The 21,231-nt window shown below is 38.7% G+C and overlaps 1 protein-coding gene across 2 annotated transcripts; it reads left to right on the top strand.

Moving 5' to 3' along the window:
• The first annotated feature begins 272 nt into the window (after positions 1-272).
• On the top strand, positions 273-20,368 carry pip4k2cb (phosphatidylinositol-5-phosphate 4-kinase, type II, gamma b). 2 transcript variants are annotated; one of them, XM_079857638.1, is made up of 10 exons: positions 280-561; positions 798-895; positions 1,942-2,038; positions 10,233-10,382; positions 12,545-12,691; positions 12,869-12,907; positions 13,174-13,287; positions 15,882-16,146; positions 17,735-17,838; positions 17,959-20,368. In XM_079857638.1, exons 1-10 carry the CDS (start codon positions 415-417, stop codon positions 18,040-18,042), a joined length of 1,245 nt encoding a protein of 414 aa, XP_079713764.1. In that variant the 5' UTR covers positions 280-414; the 3' UTR covers positions 18,043-20,368. The 2 variants fall into 2 exon arrangements, with proteins under 2 accessions (XP_079713763.1, XP_079713764.1); XM_079857637.1 differs by lacking the exon at positions 10,233-10,382 and having other exon boundaries at positions 273-561.
• The last annotated feature ends 863 nt before the right edge of the window (positions 20,369-21,231 follow it).

Consider the following 21,231-nt stretch of genomic DNA (forward strand, 5'->3'; position numbering starts at 1 on the left):
CTCGGTCACTGCAGCAATGGCGAGCACACATTTGACTGTGTCAACACAACTAACCACCTCACCTCAGCACACACACATGCACAACAATGCATCTATTTTGCTCTTTCACCACTGAACTTATCAGAAAAGCTCTTATTAAAAAATTGCTAGACTTGGGAGGAGCTTTCATTTACAAGAAAAACTACACGCCTCCGACAGAAATGCTGATCAGGCATGTGACTGTTTTGGATCAAGTTATAACAAGTTTAATTCTCTCAAGCTATTTTGGAGCAAGTCAGCGGAGTAGTTTATCCTCTACTGTATAGGTTCATTGCAATTGTTAATGTCTCCAGGCATTTCAAGACATTCATCATCACAAGTGAGGAGGCAAGTTGTTGTTTTGGTCTAAGATTACCTGGGTTCATTTCTGCAATTATGTCTTCCCCTGGTAAAACAGGGGCTATTTCAAGAAGACTTTCACGAACAAAAAGCAAGAAAAAACATTTTGTGCATCAAAAAGTGGAGATATTCTGGGCCAGCGACCCCGTCCTGACTGTGTTTATGTGGGGCATCAATCACACGGTATGTTACTACTGAACTTTATTCTGAACCTTAAAAAACTATCTATTTAGTTTCCTGTAACGCCTAAATATTATATGTTGCCCTATTGCTAAAGTATGATGTATATATATTTTTTTTTTTTTGTTATGTGCTTGGGAGAATGGCTGTCATTAATGCATATAAAAAACAACATAAAACAATAAAAAAAATGTCAGTCTTCCTTTAACTTTTAACCTTCCTGCATTTAACCTTTACAGATAAATGACCTGTTTCAAGTGCCTATGCCAGTAATGCTACTTCCAGATGACTTCAAAGCCAACATAAAAATGAAAGTCAACAACCATTTATTCAACAAGTATGGTCTATCGAACACACTGTGCAACAAATACTTTCTGAACAATAAAACTCAAAAGAAAGATTTTTTGACTGACAGATGAAAGCCAATGTCAATTTTAGTACATTTGAATATTTGTACTTTATACAGTTTGAGAAGACATGATAAGGTACATGTATACCGTATATAAACATAAATATACATGTACAAATAAAGTGCTAATTTTCACCTCCTATCTAGACAATTCTATTTAACTTAAATTCCACTTCTTTTCAAAGAGATACAAGTGATACAAATATTGATATCTAGAAATACTTGTTCTCATTGTCACAGTTTTAGACTATTTTGTGCACAATGAACTGCACAAAGCTTTTGTAAAACTCATAATCCGCTGTGGTATGGAGACAGGGTTGTTTTTTGGTGTTGGTGGGGGTTTCTGGCAAACAGTCCAGACTTGTGACCTCAGTGAAATGCAACCTTAGACACAGTTCTTATGATTAAATGCAATCACCACAACTGTCAAGCAAAAACAAAACAAGAAAAAAATATTGTTTATTCGTACACAAATGCATGCACTCAAAGTATTTGCAATTATTTTTGATCTTGACAGTAATGTGAGTGTGTGGATTCTGCATTAAATATAACTTTAATTAGAATATTAAATGTGATAGAGTAATGAAATAATATAGCAATTATTATTATTATTATTACAGAGCAGAATGATCATTATCAAGTCTTTTTTATTTGTAGCAAATTTCTTTTCTTTTTTTAATCTACTAAAAGTTTAGGTAGTGAAGAGGAAAAACCTTAAAAGGAAGTCTGGAGGAGCTCTCCGACTCTAGCATTACAATTAATGCACATGATAAATATGATCCAGTTTTGTGTAATAAATCAATTAAGTTTTTAGTGTGTTAGTAAAGCAACGCTTGAGCTGTAAGGATAATGGTAAAATATATATTCATTAGTATTTCCTTGTTGTAGCTTTAGTTATTTAAGGAAAGAGAGTTTATTAAAGGTGCTCTTACACTGTTAAAATCCACAATGTTTATTTATGTTTAAATATTTAGGGAAAACCTCCCTGGACATTTTAAGTTTAAGGAGTACTGCCCACTTGTGTTCCGGAATCTGAGAGAGAGATTTGGAGTTGAACATCAAGATTATCAGGTATGAAACTTCTGTATAGTTTAAGACTGGAAGCATAAAAGGCTGAAAGCTCCCTGTGTCATTTATTGTAGAATAGTTCTCAACTGTACATTAAAAAGTTACATATCAGTCACAATCATGGTTAAACGTCACAACTGTTCCAGACAATATTTTGCGGCGAGCCTCTCGTTTTCATTATTTGCATAGATCAGGTCAGGCCTATTTGACGGAAGAGCACATGTGCTCAACTTCATTTGAATGGTGGCCATCATTTGCTTTTATGTTTGCATGAGGCTCTTGCCAATGTAGAATTCAGCATATGTGTGCTTTAAACCTTTAAAATATGCCAGTTCTTTACATGACAGTAGAGTTTTATGTCATGATGCACTTCGAGCACCTAGTGGCCCACATGGATCCTACAATTTGCCCATAGGTCATATTTTATAAATAGCCTCTATTTCAATCCTTAAGTCTTAAAGCTGCTCAAAGCGATGTTGGGTGACGTCACTTCTTGTTGACGTTCAAAGTATTGTCAAACAAAACAGAGGCTAGCTTGACCCCCCCCCCCCCCCCCCTCCCTCTCGTGCTTCCTGAAACAGTCATGAACCATTTAGAAAAACCAAGCTGGATTTACACACCTGTCCAGCAAAAACAGAGCCACCTGAATGTCGGATTGGAAGCGCTTCTGCCGGCGGAGTTCTCGCCACCTTTTGAACGCTTTTCCGATGTAAATTCGTGACTTTGCGCGTTCCTTCTCCTTTTCCCTATTCTTTGTTATTTGTTCATCAGAATGTCATCTTTTTAGTCGTGTGTCGGCCATATCAAAATTCTCAAGAATATACATTTTTAACGTAGTCGTTGTCGTTGTCTAGGACATCTCTCCTCTAGCTAACTTCCCTCTTCATGCTTCTCTCTCCTCCACTCCCCCCTTCATGTGCACGGGCACTAAGTTGAGTCAGGAGTTCTTTCTGTGTGAAGTTTGCATGTTCTCCTCTTGTCTGCATTCATGGTTTTTCTCTGGATGCGCTGGTTTCCCGCACAATCCAAAAACATGCAGCATTGATGATTTGTGTGTGAGGCCTGTGATGGACTGGAGTCCAGGGTGTTCCCCCGCCTGTGGCCCGAGACACTGGGATAGGTTCCTGCGACCTTATGGATGAAGTTATATAGGTAACCTCAGTGTTACGATTTCCTGATTGGTCTAGGGGAGGAAAGCAACAGTAGAAATGGATGTGCAACAGCATGAGGCCACCCCGTCTCCAGACCCAGAATTGTTTCCCAACAACCCAAATAACATTTCATGAAAGAAAGTAGTTTTTATTTACAAATTAAGCAAAAGAAAAAGAGGGGTATCAGATTCAGAAGGGGGTATTGCCAAAACAACAAACATAATCAGTCTAACTCCTTATTAACCAAACTACTTAAACTAAAAGAAAAGAAAACGAGACTACAGCAAAATATGCTAACTCCCTTGCTAACATGAACAGGAGAAAAGGTCAAGTTCAAAATAAAAGGCACCCACCTCCCTACTTACCCCACAAATAAAGAAATAAAATGATTAACTAGCAAACTTCAAGTAGCCTAAACCAAGAGAAAAAAAAATGAATAATCATTTAAGTTAACACTCACTTCTGCCTTTTAAGTCTCAATCATAGAGTGTGATCAAAAGAGACTAAGGAGAGAAAACTCTAATTCAATAAGTAGAACACAAATGAGGTAAAGATACACAACACCACCAACTACTTGCTTCAACACAACATCAAGTCTGGGGTTGAAGATGAGACCTTACAGCTGTTGCACACAGTCAAGCCACCAACACAGCTCTTCTTCTTCTTCTTCTTCTTTGGGTTTTGATGGCAACTTGCATCCTTGATGTTGCATTACTGCCATTTTCTGGCTCTAGTTATTTCCCATTTACTTCAGTCATCATATTCTTGTCATTAGTCCCGTTTTAGTCAGAAAGCAAATCAAATATTTCATTCCTCTTTCACTCCTACTGCAGTCCATTATACTCTTTACTCCATGTCTATTAGTCCTATTTTTTCCATGTCATTTATCATATCTATCCTCTGTAACTCATATGTTGAACCATTAATAAGCACATGTTCTAGTCTCAGGTATTTGGCACTTATCACAAAACCCAGTTGGATGTTTCCCCATTATTTGAAGAGTGTTATTTAATTTATTATGCCCTATTCTTAATCTGGTTACAATAGTCTCTTCTCCCCCTGTTTCCTCTCTTATTTTCCACAGTGTCAACTCTTTTTAATTGAGTATAAATGTCTTCCTTTTAATTCTTGGTCCCACCTTTGTTCCCCACACATACCTTTACCTTTAGGTATAGTTTCTATTGCTGCTAATAATATTCCTTGTTTTACTTCATTTTTCAATAACTCTATATCTATATAGTTATCAACTTTACTTAAATATTTATCACTTTCTGCTTGAAACTTTTCCCAATCAGCTTTTTCAAACACCCAATTTCCCCAACTTCCATCTATTTGTTCCACTACAGAGATATTGACTTTACATATAACCAGATAATGTTCACTCCCTATTGTCCCATCTGTATGTACTCTCCAATCACAAATTGATGCCAAATTATTTGATACCAAGGTAAGATCAAGCACTGATTCCTTTCCTGTCCTAATATCAATCTGTGTCTTATTTCCGTCATTTGGACACACTAAATCGCTTTCTTCCAGTAGCTCTTCTAATTTCTTCCAGTAGCTCTTCTAAAACTCATTATTATGAGTTTTTTCACATCCCCACAATTTGCTGTGTGCATTAAAATCCCCACACCATACAACACTGTTCTCACCCTGTCCCCCTATTTCTATAAGTTTGTTCATTTCAAGCTTTTTACATAGTCATTTATAATTGATCATTTTGATTTTCCTCCCCAAATCTCTATTCCCACATATTCTTGCTCACTTGCCAATCTTATAACTCTATAAGGAATTCCCTGCGTAACAAATGTAACACACCCTCCATCTCCATCATCTTTCCTGTAGTGTCTAATTATATATCCATTTAAAACAAATCTCCACTGTGTAAGAAAAGGCAATGAAGGAGTTGGAAAAACAGATTTAAAGGGTTAGTTCACCCAATAAAGAAAATTCTGTCAGTAAATACTCACCCTCATGTTGTTCCAACCCCGTAAGACTTTCGTTCATCTTCGGAACATAAATGAAGATATTTTTTATTAAATCTGAGCGCTGTCTCACTCCTCCATAGGCTTCTCTGTTATTGAAACTTGCCGGCCCAGAAAGTTAGCAAAGACAATGTTTAAAATAGTCCAAGTGACTACAGTGGCTCAGCCATAAGTTTATCAAGCAACAAGAATACTTTTTGTGCACAAAAAAAACTAACAAAAATAATGAATGTATTCAACTATTCATTTTCTTCTGTGTGGGCCTCTGACGAGAGTTCACGTAGTGTAACAGCGCAGCGCAACGTCAGAACGTAGGCTCACTGCAGCATCACACGCATCACACACATGACCAGCGTTGGCCAATAGTGAGCCTACGTTCTGATGTTGCGCTGCGCTGTTACACTCGCTATGGAGAGCCCCACAGATTCCCTATGCAATGAGCAAATGTAGCGTTCATCATCTCCCTTCTCCCCAGGTGTGCTTTAAAATGGGCCACCACCTCAAAGCATGTTATTCCCTGATCATTTCGCCATCCATAGAAGTGTTAACCATAACTTTAACTTTAACAACAGATAAATACACTTTCTGAGCCTCTGGTTTGTGAGGAAAGGGACACTACCAGACAGACTATGTTCTGAGTCTCCATCCAGAAGACAAATATTCATTTCAAGGTACATTCATCTGCATGTTCCAGATGGTTAGGACCCTCTCCGTGCTCCAGGATATCAGCATCCCATTTGTGTTCAAGGCTTGAAAGGGAATCCGGCTCCTTTTCCGACTGCATTGTTACCCAGCACAACCCAGGACCCCGGAACTACCATGTGTCATGTACCATGTGTGCCATCCTCAGGAAAAGAGGACAGGAGGCTATCTAGCTCCTCAAGGATATTGCCTAGTTTACCTGGTGAATGATAAATGACAATAAAATGAAATTTGGCAGTGTTAATAACAGTAATGGCAGACCTTTAGTCAAAGCCAAAAGGTTTTCACTAGCTGGCAAAGGCTGGGATGAAGTCTTTTCACAGATATGAATTTCATTAAGAACATAACTGTGAAAGTTGCAGTATCATTTTTACTGCGAGCAGCACATATTTTTTCAGCGTCCATGTTATCAAATAAGAGTCTCACCACAGAGGATTGTGCCCTTCGCAGAGTGTGAAAATCAGGCATTTATCTTAGTCTTTTAACAGGGTTGCTTGACTGTGGGGGTGGACTTCACATCCATCTACTATCCAAACTGGTTGTCCTAGGGTTTTGGTGATGTTGGATCATGTCCCAAAGTCTCAGGCCTGGCCATCCATCTCTTATCCAAGCTCTCTTGGACTTAACATACCTGGTGGTTTTGAGCAAGGATGATCAAATGAACGATTGTGTGTAGATTAGTTTTAACCCTTTAAGGTACTACTCAACCGTTTGGTAGACCCCACTTTAAGTCACTATATTTAATTGAAAAATGCATCAAGCTTAACTCAACCTGAATGAGTCATCTCTATTGTTTGGTGTAGTTGTGCAATGCTAAAAAAAATCCACTAGATGGCGCTGTGTCTGTGAGCAGCATGCCTTTTTATTGTTCCTTCAAACAGCATGTGACACAGCAAAAATTTACTCATCCTTTGATGACGCATATCGGCGGGACTTTTAAAGGTAAAACTATTTTGTTGACATATTATCGTTTCAGAGGAGATGTTAAACAGAATTATGTAACTTAATTAAACAAAAATAAGTCTTATAAGGGTCAAATAATTTTTTCAAAAAATGCTCTACCAAACGGTTGAGTAGTCCTTTTAGGGTAGAGAAGCTAGCTAATGTTGGTAAAATTATCTAATGTTGGTAAAATTAGCTAATGTTGGTAAAATTAGCTATTTACAATGAACAAAAGGGTTAGTGTTGGTAAAATGATACATTTAATATTATTAAATTACATATTTGATGAGAAATATTTGATCAATATAGTATCTCAAGATAGTATCTCATGGGCTCAAGATACTATCTCGTGGGCTCAAGAAAGTAACTCGTGGCCTCAAGATAGTAACTTGTGGGCTCAAGGTAGTAACTCGTGGCCTCAAGATAGTATCTCGTGGCCTCAAGATAGTAACTCGTGGGCTCAAGGTAGTAACTCGTGGGCTCAAGGTAGTAACTCGTGGCCTCAAGGTAGTAACTCGTGGCCTCAAGGTAGTAACTCGTGGCCTCAAGGTAGTAACTCGTGGCCTCAAGATACTAACTCGTAGTCTCAAGATAGTAACTCGTGTCCTCAAGATAGTAACTCGTGGGCTCAAGGTAGTAACTCGTGGCCTCAAGATACTATCTTGTGGCCTCAAGATAGTAACTCGTGGCCTCAAGATACTAACTCGTGGCCTCGAGATAGTAATTTGTGGCCTCGAGATAGTAATTTGTGGCCTCGAAATACTAATTAGTGGCCTCGAAATACTATCTCGTGGCCTCAAGATAGCAACTCGTGGCCTCAAGATAGCAACTCGTGGCCTCGAGATAGTAATTTGTGGCCTCGAGATAGTAATTTGTGGCCTCGAGATACTAATTTGTGGCCTCGAGATACTAATTCGTGGCCTCGAGATACTATCTCGTGGCCTCAAGATAGCAACTCGTGGCCTCAAGATAGCAACTTGTGGCCTCAAGATAGTAACTCGTGGCCTCAAGATAGTAACTCGTGGGCTCAAGGTAGTAACTCGTGGCCTCAAGATACTATCTCGTGGCCTCAAGATAGTAACTCGTGGGCTCAAGGTAGTAACTCGTGGGCTCAAGGTAGTAACTCGTGGCCTCAAGGTAGTAACTCGTGGCCTCAAGGTAGTAACTCGTGGCCTCAAGGTAGTAACTCGTGGCCTCAAGATACTAACTCGTAGTCTCAAGATAGTAACTCGTGTCCTCAAGATAGTAACTCGTGGGCTCAAGGTAGTAACTCGTGGCCTCAAGATACTATCTTGTGGCCTCAAGATAGTAACTCGTGGCCTCAAGATAGTAACTCGTGGGCTCAAGGTAGTAACTCGTGGCCTCAAGATACTATCTCGTGGCCTCAAGATAGTAACTCGTGGGCTCAAGGTAGTAACTCGTGGGCTCAAGGTAGTAACTCGTGGCCTCAAGGTAGTAACTCGTGGCCTCAAGGTAGTAACTCGTGGCCTCAAGGTAGTAACTCGTGGCCTCAAGATACTAACTCGTAGTCTCAAGATAGTAACTCGTGTCCTCAAGATAGTAACTCGTGGGCTCAAGGTAGTAACTCGTGGCCTCAAGATACTATCTTGTGGCCTCAAGATAGTAACTCGTGGCCTCAAGATACTAACTCGTGGCCTCGAGATAGTAATTTGTGGCCTCGAAATACTAATTCGTGGCCTCGAAATACTATCTCGTGGCCTCAAGATAGCAACTCGTGGCCTCAAGATAGCAACTCGTGGCCTCGAGATAGTAATTTGTGGCCTCGAGATAGTAATTTGTGGCCTCGAGATACTAATTTGTGGCCTCGAGATACTAATTTGTGGCCTCGAGATACTAATTCGTGGCCTCGAGATACTATCTCGTGGCCTCAAGATAGCAACTCGTGGCCTCAAGATAGCAACTTGTGGCCTCAAGATAGTAACTCGTGGCCTCAAGATAGTAACTCGTGGGCTCAAGGTAGTAACTCGTGGCCTCAAGATACTATCTTGTGGCCTCAAGATAGTAACTCGTGGCCTCAAGATACTAACTCGTGGCCTCGAGATAGTAATTTGTGGCCTCGAGATAGTAATTTGTGGCCTCGAGATACTAATTCGTGGCCTCGAGATACTATCTCGTGGCCTCAAGATAGCAACTCGTGGCCTCAAGATAGCAACTCGTGGCCTCGAGATAGTAATTTGTGGCCTCGAGATAGTAATTTGTGGCCTCGAGATACTAATTCGTGGCCTCAAGATACTAACTCGTGGCTTCAAGATACTAATTCGTGGCCTCAAGATACTAACTCGTGGCCTCAAGATACTAACTCGTGGCCTCAAGATACTATCTCGTGGCCTCAAGATAGCAACTCGTGGCCTCAAGATAGTAACTCGTGGCCTCAAGATAGTAACTCGTGGCCCTCAAGATAGTATTTCGTGGGCATGGCCTCAAGATAGTAACTCATGGCCTCAAGATAGTAACTTGTGGCCTCAAGATACTATCTTGTGGCCACAAGATAGCAACTCGTGGCCTCAAGATAGTAACTTGTGGTCTCAAGATAGTAACAAAATCTTGAGGCCACGAGTTACTATCCTGAGGCCACAAGATAGTTATAATAATTTTTTTTTGACAAAGTGGGACTTGGGGGGGCTCCGTACTAATCAAATCTTGGTTGAACTTTTGCACCAGCACACACACACACACGCACACACACACACACACACACACACACACACACACACACACACACACACACACACACACACACACACACACACACACACACACACACACACTCTTGATGTGTTTGGAGCCATCAATAGCAACCATCAGATTTTTTATTGGTCAAGAAATTGCACTTAATATGACTTGTTCTGAATGTTGTTCTTTTACTATGAACAGACATCTCAACCGTTTGGTAGAGCACTGTATCTAAAATACTGTAGGATCTAATTTTAAAAAAAATATTGATTGTTGTTATTGTTATCATAATTGAATAAAAAATGCAAAGAAATAATTTTTCCTTTGCTTTTTTCATGGTGCGTACCTTAAAGGGTTAAGACAATCATTTTAGAAAGTAAATCTGAGGTTCAAGTATATGTCATGGTTTGTGTTCTAAAAACTGCATGAATTCATGCTTATCTTTATAATAGCCCTTTTACTGGATTCTGCTTCCAGTATGGACTTTGAAATGCCATATAAAACACACACACACACACACACCCCTTGTTAACTCCCACTTACCCTACCTGTTTCCCTTTATCAGTTCTCATCTGCCCCGTTTCCCCCTCCCAGACCATTACCACATGATTTTGTATGGAATGACTTTGATATGTTATAGTAACTCTTTAGGTCACACCTGCTGGTAAGAGAGATTTAAAGTGGAATTTCCCAACATTTCCAAATTTCCATGTGTCCTTTTAGGTTTCTCTAACGCGTAGTCCTCCAGTTAAGGAATGCAAGAGTCAGGAAGCGGGATTGTTGCTGACATCATATGACTGCACATTAATTGTCAAGCAAATCTCCAGTGAGGAGGTGGAGGACATGCACAACATCCTTTCAGAATACCACCAGGTATAGAGCACTGTTTCATAAGTCAAGTTGTTCAATAACACGTACATTTAACCTTTGTAAAATGTAGTCTCCTGATTACACTTAAAGGATTAGTTCATTCAAACAAGGAAATTCTGCCATTATCTACCATATACAGTACTATGATACACTGAAAAGATCTAGTGAAAGAACTATTGGTTCACAAATTGGATATTGTTGCTTCTATCATGAGCTATCATGAACATCACAGAAAGCTAGCACAGATATCAAGTTAAATTTTAGTCTGTTCCTCACATACCCCTTTTCCACCAAGGCAGTGCTGGTGTCGGTTCGGAGTCGGTGCCTACTCGCGAACCAGTTCTTTGTGTTTCGACAGCCAAAGAACCGGTTCTCGGCCAGGAAAATTGGTTCCAAAGCGGCACCAACTCTTTGCTGGACTAGAACCGTTGTTTTACCACGTCATGCTTACGTCGGGGGCTGGGGGCGGGGTTATTGTCGAACTTCTTCTCGAATGTAACCTCCGTCTATAGTAATCCAGACGAACAGCACAAATGTGTTCTAAACGTCTTCTTCTGACCTCAATATAGGATCGCAAAGCCAGGAGAAACATTTGGAGAATGTAGTCCGCCATTGTAATTGTTATGCTTGAAGTTGGCGCAAGCGTTTCTGGGAAAGCTAAGACGTATGGCAACGTACACAGTGACGTAATGACGTCGTTTGCTGGGCTCTCTAGTCAGTGGAAAAACAAACAGGTTCTGAGAAGGTTCGCAAGTTGAACCAACATTGAACCAGCACCAGTTCCGAACCAGTTCTTTTTTGGTGGAAAAGGGGTAACAAAATGCTATCATATGGCTTCAGAAGACGTGCAGAAGTCTTTTATGGTGCTTGTTTCTCCGACGCACAAGGGGAAGTCATCTGGTCCACACTTATGTCTTCAATGCTCTGTATAGTTGTTCAGTTTTCTACTTGTTTGTTCCTATTCCTAATGCCGGCCCAGTCCAAGTGGGTTGGCTGGTCTTGGCTTTCTGTGAGGGGGAGGGAGTTCAACTGCCTCTCAACTGCTATCAGTTTTCTTCCATAAATCTAGTCCATATTTACATTTAGAAATTTAGTATACAATTTTATCAAGGCTGACTTCCTAATGAGGAACATAAGGAATTTCACTGCAGTCAACAATATCTGTACTATACAATGCCATGTTTATTACAAGGCGATATTAGGAAACAGATAGCATATTTGTATTTATATTGGAAGTACTGTAAGTGCCTTTGTTTAAGGTTGTGGAGTGATTAAGTGCTTGCGGATGAGTTGCTTGTTGAAATATGTGATGGTCTCAGCAGATCGAGTGAATGTTGGTAGCTCATTTCTTCAAAGAGGGGAAGGTTTTGGAGAGTGACTTTGAATCTCATTGTGGAGGAACAACAAGGTGCTGCTTGTTTATTGAATGCAACTGTTGTATTCCAGTGCCTGTCCTGATTCTGCCAGCTATTGGCAGTAATATCAGGAGAGGTCTTTGACTGATTGAAGACCAGATGCATTCTGGATAATATGTAGATGCTTTGTTGCACTGGCGGCTGGTAGGCTTCCCTGCTGAAAAATCCAGCATGTTGGTCCAGGCTGGTTTATGTTGGTTAGAGCTGGTTAGTGCTGGTCAAGCTGGTGGACTAGCATAGTCATGCTGTTCTCAAGCAATCTGAGCTGGTTTGCTGGTCCACCAGCTCTCCTGCTTACTTTGAATTATAAAATGACTTGCACTCTAACTGGTCTTAGCTGGTTTGAGATGGTCTCGCCTGGCCAAGCTGGTCTAGATGCGTAAACCAAGCAACTGCTATTGAGATGTGTTTGGATGGATAGATTTTCCTAGACAAACCAAGCATAAACTAGGCTTTATGTCTATTTTACTATTACCACAGAGGTAAACACTCACTTATATGTGTTTAGTCATTGATTTATTATTTAAAAGATGAGAACAAGTCTCTGTAACATTTGACTGCAATGCTATTTGAGTAAAATATAATAAATATAATATAGTAAAAAATAGTTTTAAAGATGTTTGTGCTGGTTTCATTGAGATGTAGCTTGATTGTTCAACTGACAAGCAACACTCACCTGGACCTAGAAAGGCTAGTTCTTTTTATTCCCTTTTCTATCAAACTAAAACATCTGCTTTTCTTTCCCCTCAGCACATTGTAACGTGCCATGGTAGCACACTACTTCCCCAATTCCTCGGCATGTACCGTGTCACTGTGGACAATGAAGACACGTATATTTTAGTCATGAGGAACATGTTCAGCCACCGACTAACTGTCCACAGAAAATATGACCTCAAGGTAGATAAATTTCATTCTTTAATCATTGTTTACGATTTCATGAATTTGTTATTGAGCCATAATGGTGAGGAACTAATGTTACAACTCGAGTTTAGTATGGTATTCAAAACAATAAGTGCAAAATAAGTAAAAGAAAAATGGAAAGATCTAAATTATCAGGAATATTTCATATTATAGGGCTCGTTGGTTTCTCGAGAAGCAAGTGATAAAGAAAAGGTAAGAGATGCAACCATGTTGAGTTTGTCCAAAACATTTACATTTATGAATCTTAAACATTTCTTCAAATTAAAGATTTGTATTGGTTATTTTTAGAATTGCTTTAGAACAGGTTCCTAAATCCTAAACATTTTCACTATATCTTTTCTTGTTTTCATTCTGATACAAAGGCATTCTTGTATGCTGTTCTTGAAAGATGTTTCAGTTTCTCAAAACTGAAAATTTGTTCTTGAAAATAAATGCTTAAAAGTAATTTGAAAACACAGGGAAAAGAGCTGCCTACCTTCAAGGATGTAGATTTCAGAAACAACATGCAGCGAGTCTACATCAGTGAAGAAGAGAAAGAAAAGCTATTGGATAAACTGAACAGGGATGTAGAGGTGAGACGATTTAATGACGAAATATTAGGGTCAAATGTAATTTGATTGATTGGTTGATTGATTTTACCCACTGCGAAATCGAGAAGTTTTCTTGGACCCAAACAACCTGGTTTTACTGAAACTAAGGCCCTGTTTGCACCTGGTATTAAGATGCGTTTTGGTCGATCGGATCACAAGTGGACGGCACTAAATACGAGACACCCCTCGCTGCAGCCTGTAGCACGATGACGTAGCTGGATGATCCAATACGTACTGGATGGAGGTGTGTTTGGGTTATAATTCGCATGCGCTGGTCTTAAGTGACGTGCTCAATATTGTATTGAGTTGATGGTCTAACCTGTGTAGTAGTAGTAGCCTAATGATAAATAGTAATATGTAATTATTGATGAATAAGCAATTATTTACATAAATGTGATGCTTTCCTAGTTTCTCTCTACATACATGCAAAATAGTTCATTTTACAACATTTTAAATCACATGATTTTAAACCTAAATGTGATGGATTTAATGCGTGTATATACAGAACATTTTAAAATAAAGCCATTTTATTTTATTCAGGTCATATTTGCTGTTGAGTGGAAGTCAAGTAATTGTCTCTACCTAGAGGTAGGCCTACAATACAATACGGTAAACAACTTAAAATACACATTCAAGGGAAAATGCAAAAATAATAACAGCATCAAGAAACTAAATCTTGTCAGAAAAAAAAGTGCTTAATGATATTTTGCCTGGTAAAAGTTCCTTCTTTAATGGCTATACTAATTTTTCCCCAGTGATCTGTACATAAGGTTCCTCTTGCCCCCCGTCCCTTAAAATACGGAATCGTCCCGTATCAAATCAATAAGGGACGGGATTTGTCCCGTATTTTTTATTAAGCCCACACATAGTTGAATAAAAACATAAGGATTTTGCAGTATGGATAATACTAATAGCAAATATAAAGAAATCAATTTCACAATAAGTAGTAGAGAAACTGATTGCATGATTGCATTTTAGCGTCTTTGCTTCTATAGCGACGGAGTCGACGGAGTTTTATGTACGTACATCATGCCATATGAATTTAAAAACCCTGAATTTAAATTTAATATACAAACTGATCACAGCAGTCAGATCACGCAGTTGTCACTCAAGTAATCATTTATATTTAACTTAAATTCAGGGTTTTTTAAAAAAAATTATTTGTACAGACCAAAACACACCACCGCGCATGCGTGTCCAGTACGTGTCGGATCTGATCCAGCTACGTCATTGTGCTACAGGCTGCAGCGAGGACCTCTTGCTAAATACAGGTGTAAACGGGGTGTAAAACATTTTTAGCTTGTCTACTTTCGACCACTTTCAGAGTGGAAAACGCATTTGACCGGATTGCTTCGAATGTGTTCGAACAGCCGCAAAAGACCTTCTTGTCTTCACTGACCTAATGCGCAGTGGTGGAAGGAGTACTAAAAAATTTACTTGAGTAAAAGTGTCTCTCAGTAGAGGGTATGTGCGTGACGTCACCGTCGGCCGGAGTGACTGCGGTCACACACACACTGAGTGGCAGAAACACTGAGCGGCAGCATTGGTTTTCAGCGTGAATGCTGCGAAAAACACAAATAACACATCTAAAATGGGGAAGAGCTGTGCGATTAGATTTGACAAGAAATCTGAAGTATATTTTTACTGACTGCCAAAAGCTAAAGAACAGAGAAGCAAATGGATCGCTGCAATATAGAAACAACTGGATCCAGGCAGAGAAAGGTGGATTTACAGTTATCATTTTGTGTCACTATGCTGAATTCATGGGTAAAATCATACCCTATATATTGTATTGACAACTCATCAATTAAATATTAACCATCGTATATTCTGCATAATTGGATGTTTTTAAATAAACACGGACAAAAAACTATACAAGTTTATGTATATGTTACGATATATATAACATTGACATAAGTGATCACATGGATTTAGACCTATATTGTATTTATATAAAGCGTTCACAGGCAAATTTGCTTTATGTTTTTCCCCGGCGTTGAAATCAGGCTCAAATAAATGTCAGGAAACACAATTCCTGGCTGCATGTCAATATCCATGACCACTGGATCTTTGGTAAGTTTTAAGGATCGAGTCCAACCTTTAGTGTAAACTGAAAATAGTTCTACGTCTAATCGCTTTACTCGCGTTTTCACAGTTTTCCGCAAAAGTCTGGTTTGAAGATGAAAAACGTACCAAGCACAGTCTCTCGCCATTCCTGATGTCTAACACACACTCAGTGTTCGGCTGGTCTTGTGGCTGTCAGAGCAGAAACGAAAGCTGCTGCTCTCCATGTGTTTTTCCGTCTCCGGTCGCGTTCATATGAAAATTGCGTGAGCTTATTTTGTACATTAGATCGAAAGATCTGAAAAAGCCCAAACATTTTTCCGCTCCCTGAGACTATCCCCTCGTAGAAATCAGGTTGAAAGTGGACAAAAGAGACGGTTTAAAACACCAGGTGTAAACGGGAATGTGTCTCCCTCGTCTATTTGTGATCCGATCGACCAAAGCGCATCTTAATACCAGGTGTAAACAGGGCCTAATACTCTGTTTTTGTATCTGTATGTGTTTGTGTGCAGTTTCTTGTGCGTTTGAGGATCATGGACTACAGCCTGCTGCTGGGCATTCATGATGTCGGGAGGGCAGAGCAAGAAGAAGAGGTAGAAATGAAAGACTCTGTAAGTGAAGAGGAGGAGGATTCAGAGAATGACCAGTGCCTTACAGCCGTGGGGTCTTTCGGCTCGTCCCCTGAGGGCATCGCAGGGTACATGAGCTCTTATAAACCTCTTGGTCCAGGAGAGTTTGACCCTTATGTTGATGTGTATGCCATCCAGAGCGCAGCTGGTGAGTCACAATTCAGTCTCATGTCAAACTCTACATGAAAACATTGAAATACATAATGGACAATTAATGCAAATGGAATAAAACTCAAATAAATGGTTAGCGTACCAGTACCCAACTTTTCTATAATCTTGAACCCATTGAGTAATCTTTTCATGAAGGTAATGGCTTTTGCATTTCTCTTAAAGGTACAATATGTAAAAAAAATTGCATTAAAATATCCCATAATTTCAAGGGCAGTGTTATATATTTTGTTAAGTTGATTACTTACAATATCCTAAATGTTTCCAACTATTTTTAAATCGTGAGAAAATTGCGATTTTTACCAAGGAAACGGGGCGTTAGAGCAGGGGGGAGCTGGGAGTCGCCAGTCAATTGCGTCATATCCGCGTTACCCTCGGTTTCCGCTCGTACTGCGTGGAGTCCTGGACAAAGGCGGAAGTTGTAGTTGTAGCGTCTATCAAGCAACAAACGTTAGCTTGTTTCTTGCAGTCGTTATGGAACACAATTATTCTTTACCGATTGCAGCTGGTTCTGTCGACGAAGCATGCTTAATTTTATATTTTCCAAATGTAGCATTCGGTAATAGTTATGTTTATGTAAGGGAAGTATTATTGCTTTAGGTTTGTGTTTAGTTTATTGACATTGTTTATCACGTCTGGTGTTTATGGCCATGTAAATAAATATAGCATGTGTTATACACAAAGATTAATCAGTATTTTGGCAAATGATGTGGGTATGTTCGAATGTACTTTTACAACAATTGTTTAGAACACGTAAAACTGCGCCGCGTTATCACAACAATGAATTCGACATATACAGTAACATCTATGATAACCAATTTAGTATTAAACCTTACTTTTCTTGCGGTTAATTCATTTTAATGAAATAAAAGTGTGATGAGGTTCAAGAGTCAGGAAGGAAGAAGACAGGGGTCGGCGTGACTGGGACTCGTACTTTATTAAAATAAAGCAAAACATACAAAAGTCGTGCACAACGCGCATTCACCGTGGCAACCACGACGGCACAAAACAGTTCAAAAATGAGAGCTCGGATCCACCGGTTTTCTTTCTCTGCGTCCAATTTTCTCTTCAGTCTCTCTCTCGTTCCAGCGCGCGGCTTATAAGCGGTCTCTCCACGCGGATCACAGCAATAAGACACAGGTGTTCGTCATATGCACTTGACCTACTTGCGTCCCGCTCGTCTCTTCTCTCTCCCATTACAGACCGCGCTGAACCAGAACCACGCCCCCCTCGCCACAAAAAGCATGTCATTATAAAAATATAACTTAGCCTCATCCATGAACATGATTTTTCGATTCCCGTCTGACTGATTTACATCCACGGTTGAGTTTAAAACGACAGTTCCCATCATTCCACGCTCCTTCACATCGTCATCAAGCTACGCCGTTGTTGTTGTTGTTTGGATGTAGCACCCTCTAGCGGCAAAAAATTCTTGCATATTGTACCTTTAAAATAATTGTCCATTACTCATTTTGTGTTACTCCTCTTACCTAATTTGTCTTTCAGATCAGGTCTTTAAATCCTTACATTTCATTTATGAGTCTTGTGTTTGTCTGTCCTTGATCTAGGTGCCCCACACAGACAAGTGTACTTCATGGGTCTTATAGACATTTTGACCCAGTATGATACCAAGAAGAAAGCAGCCCATGCAGCGAAAACAGTCAAGCATGGAGTAAGTGATACTTAATGAATCGACAACTGAGATTTGCTTTTTACGCATTTATTGTAAAAAGACTAAACTGAGCTGTAGCCTAAATATTCTACTATTTTTTATTATTTTTTTTATTTAAAGGCTGGGGCTGAGATCTCCACAGTTCACCCTGAACAATATGCCAAGCGGTTTCGAGAATTCATCGCAAACATATTTGCCTATTGAGAGCATTTTAAATCTAGTGGACAAAAAGAAGATCGATTGAGTGGTTTGTACGATTACCACATTATTAAATTATTTCAAAATCATTATTTAATTATTAAAATGTTAAATAAATTATAAATTATGGAAAATGTTATGAAATTGTGTTTTAGTGCTCTGATTTACAAGAGAATGGCTTTATTGCTTTTAAATGGATCCTTTAGTTTCTGGGTAAAATAAATGTGTAAAAAAAAATCATGTAAATTATAGTTATACTTTTTTTTTTTACAATAAAAACATCTAATATGGTACATGAATTGGATGTGCAGACATAACTGTGAAACATAATCATAAACATGTATATAATGTAATCAAAGTGTGAAATTGCTTTTCAAGCACTGTGTTAAAATAACAGTGTATTGAAGAAAAGTCAAAAGAGCTCCGTCTCACACACACAAACAAAGATCTGCTGCAAGAAGACGACGGTTCTGACGCCTGTACCAAACTGTAATGTAGCATGCTGTCTTTTTAGCATTGTCTCTTATGACATCATTGTCACGGGTGGCTGTAGTAAAGCCCATACGATGAAGGAGATGATTAACAAAAGTAGTTTTTAATAAATCCACAACAGAAACACTCAGGAGAAAACTTAAACACAACCACACAGACGATAGCAGACAAAGAACTGAACAAAACACAGGGCTTAAAGGCACACTATGCAAGATTTGTACCTTAATATAACAGCTTCAAAATCATTTAGATGGTAAACGAACTCTTAGTAGGGAGGGGGGGGGGACGCCGCTGGCAAAACCAGAAAACCAGGTTTGAGAGGTGGCGCCCCGACAAATCTCGCGAGAATCTCGACTTGCTTTACGGCACGACGTCTCATACATCAACAACATATGAAGCAGCCTCTATGGAAGATACTAGCACACATTTCAGACGTGAATCATGGCAGAGTTGACGAAGAAAGAGTGGTCGGAAGAGTCAAGGAAAAGAAAACGACGGCTCTGCGTGAGTGGTATTTACGACAGTAACGTTAAATACAAGTACTCCACAGCGACTCTAGGGTTCACTGTTTGGGAAAAACAGAAACTAGTGTGCCTTTAAAGGTGCTGTATGTAAGTTTTTGACTGTACTAAAGTATAAAAATACCATAATGAATTTCTTTCTTCTGCTGAACACAAAGTTAGATATTTAGAAGAATGTCAGTAACCAGCAGTTTCTGGTCTCATTGACATCCATAGTATATTTTTTTCCTACTATGGAAGTCAATGGGACCAGAAACTGTCTGGTTACTGATATTCTTCTAAATATCTTCCTTTCTGTTCAGCAGAAGAAAGAAATTCATACAGGTTTGAAACAACATGAGGGTGAGTATATGATGACAGAATTTTCATTTTAAAGTGGAGTATCCCTTTAAGAAAATGTCAAATCCTATAACACAAAGGCTTCGAGAACATGTTTCATCCTTGAGTCTGTTGTAAGGAGCCTTTCATTTTTTATGATGATAAAATGTTATATTGTGTTATTAGTGTAATTCTTATAATTCTTCACTTGTTACTCTTCACTGACTGTCCATATGCCCCCCTTACTTACTGTTGATATCAGAATCCTTTAAAAAAAAATAAAAAAAAAAAACATCTTATAGACTACACACATAATACACGTGCAATACACGTGAGTTTTATGTTGCAAAACGCATAAAAAGTTTTCAGTTTTTAGTTGAAAACGGTGTCGTGTAAACAGCCCCTATAAGGCAGGCAAAACAGGAACAGAACGAAGTGAAAACGAAACCAGAACATAATCGATACAATCATATCCTGTTTTTGGTTCATTTAGATTTCTGGATTGTGCTGCGTTCATATTTCAGTCGAACTGCACCAGGGTTTGTTTGGAAGCAGACCCATAGAAAATGTGATGTGTCTTAGTCCGCTTGTTCGGTGCGCACCCGGGGCCTCATTTATAAAATATGCTTACTATTTTATTCAGAGGCCCAAACTGAGCAAAAATAGCAATTTGGAGCAGTTATTATTTATATGGCCTAAAATGTCAATCAATGAGATCTATATAACAGTATAACAGACTACTTACATAAAATGCATTTACATATCTGTCAGTTCAGTTTTCATTTTCATGGAATTTTAGTTTGTTTGTCATTATTTCCTGTTGTCTTTGTTCATGTTTCCTGCCACTTGTTTGTTGGAGATTCATTGAATCATCACAGCTGTTCATATTTGAGTTTGTTCTCATTGTAGTTCCTGTGTTTCCTCATGTTCACTGTTACGTGCATGCTGTTATGCCTTGTGAATTATATGTATCCTATTTGATTTAATATTAAATACACTCATATCGGAACCTTTTGACTCTTCTTCATCTTTGGACCTTTATAGTTTTGTGATAGATTTATAGAGATAAATTGAGATGTATGCATCATAATAAACAACATGTTGCGATACAGATCACAATTAATTTGTTGTTTGCAGTTGTTGTAAATTATTTTATTGGATTTGCAGTCATACATTTTTATTTTTATTAATCAGATGGACAATTATACATTTGCCTGAACTTTAGCTACAAGTTTATTAAAAAATAACATTTTAATTTCACTGTCAGGTGGATAATTAAACATTTACCTGAACTTTAGCAACACGGTTATTAAACATTCACATTTTAATTTGACTGTCAAATAATTCTTATGTGAAATGAGTGCGTGTTCTCTAGTAAAGTGCAGATGTAATGTGTAGCAACGGCTCCACCATAACAAAGCAATGAGATTATCCATTTATAATCAATTTAAGATTGTTTAAAAGTAATTGGTTTTACAAATAATTGGAATGGAATTTAAAAAATATATTGATACGAATTTATAAAAATGAGTCTGGGCGTATCTAGCCAATTTAGACGTATATTTTTGTCCTGTGCTAGTTATCACCATGTCAATTTCTAGAATGAATTCTGCATTTATGTGTAGATGTCACTTCCAAAACTTCCAAAACAATACTTTTATGAAAGCGCGAAACAGCGTACACTTTACAATCACTAAAAATAACTAAAAAGCTATTTAAATCAATAATGTTGTCTTCATTACTGCATAATGAATATCTTACTTACATCGTGTCTTTCTTTGTTAATGAGAGGATTCGCGAGAGTGACCAAAACTCGTCACCGAACAAAAACTCAGGCGTTTTGAGCGGTGAGTGGATTCTACCT

This window comes from Squalius cephalus, assembly GCF_949319135.1.
Source record: "Squalius cephalus genome assembly, chromosome: 22".
Lineage (NCBI taxonomy): Eukaryota > Metazoa > Chordata > Actinopteri > Cypriniformes > Leuciscidae > Squalius > Squalius cephalus.

Excerpts from the sequence above, each read along its gene's own strand:
- pip4k2cb (XM_079857638.1), top strand. The coding sequence starts at position 415 with ATGTCTTCCCCTGGTAAAACAGGGGCTATTTCAAGAAGACTTTCACGA. Across the intron at positions 896-1,941 it reads AACAACCATTTATTCAACAA|GGAAAACCTCCCTGGACATT; the intron begins GTATGGTCTATC and ends TTAAATATTTAG. Across the intron at positions 17,839-17,958 it reads CGAAAACAGTCAAGCATGGA|GCTGGGGCTGAGATCTCCAC; the intron begins GTAAGTGATACT and ends TTTTATTTAAAG.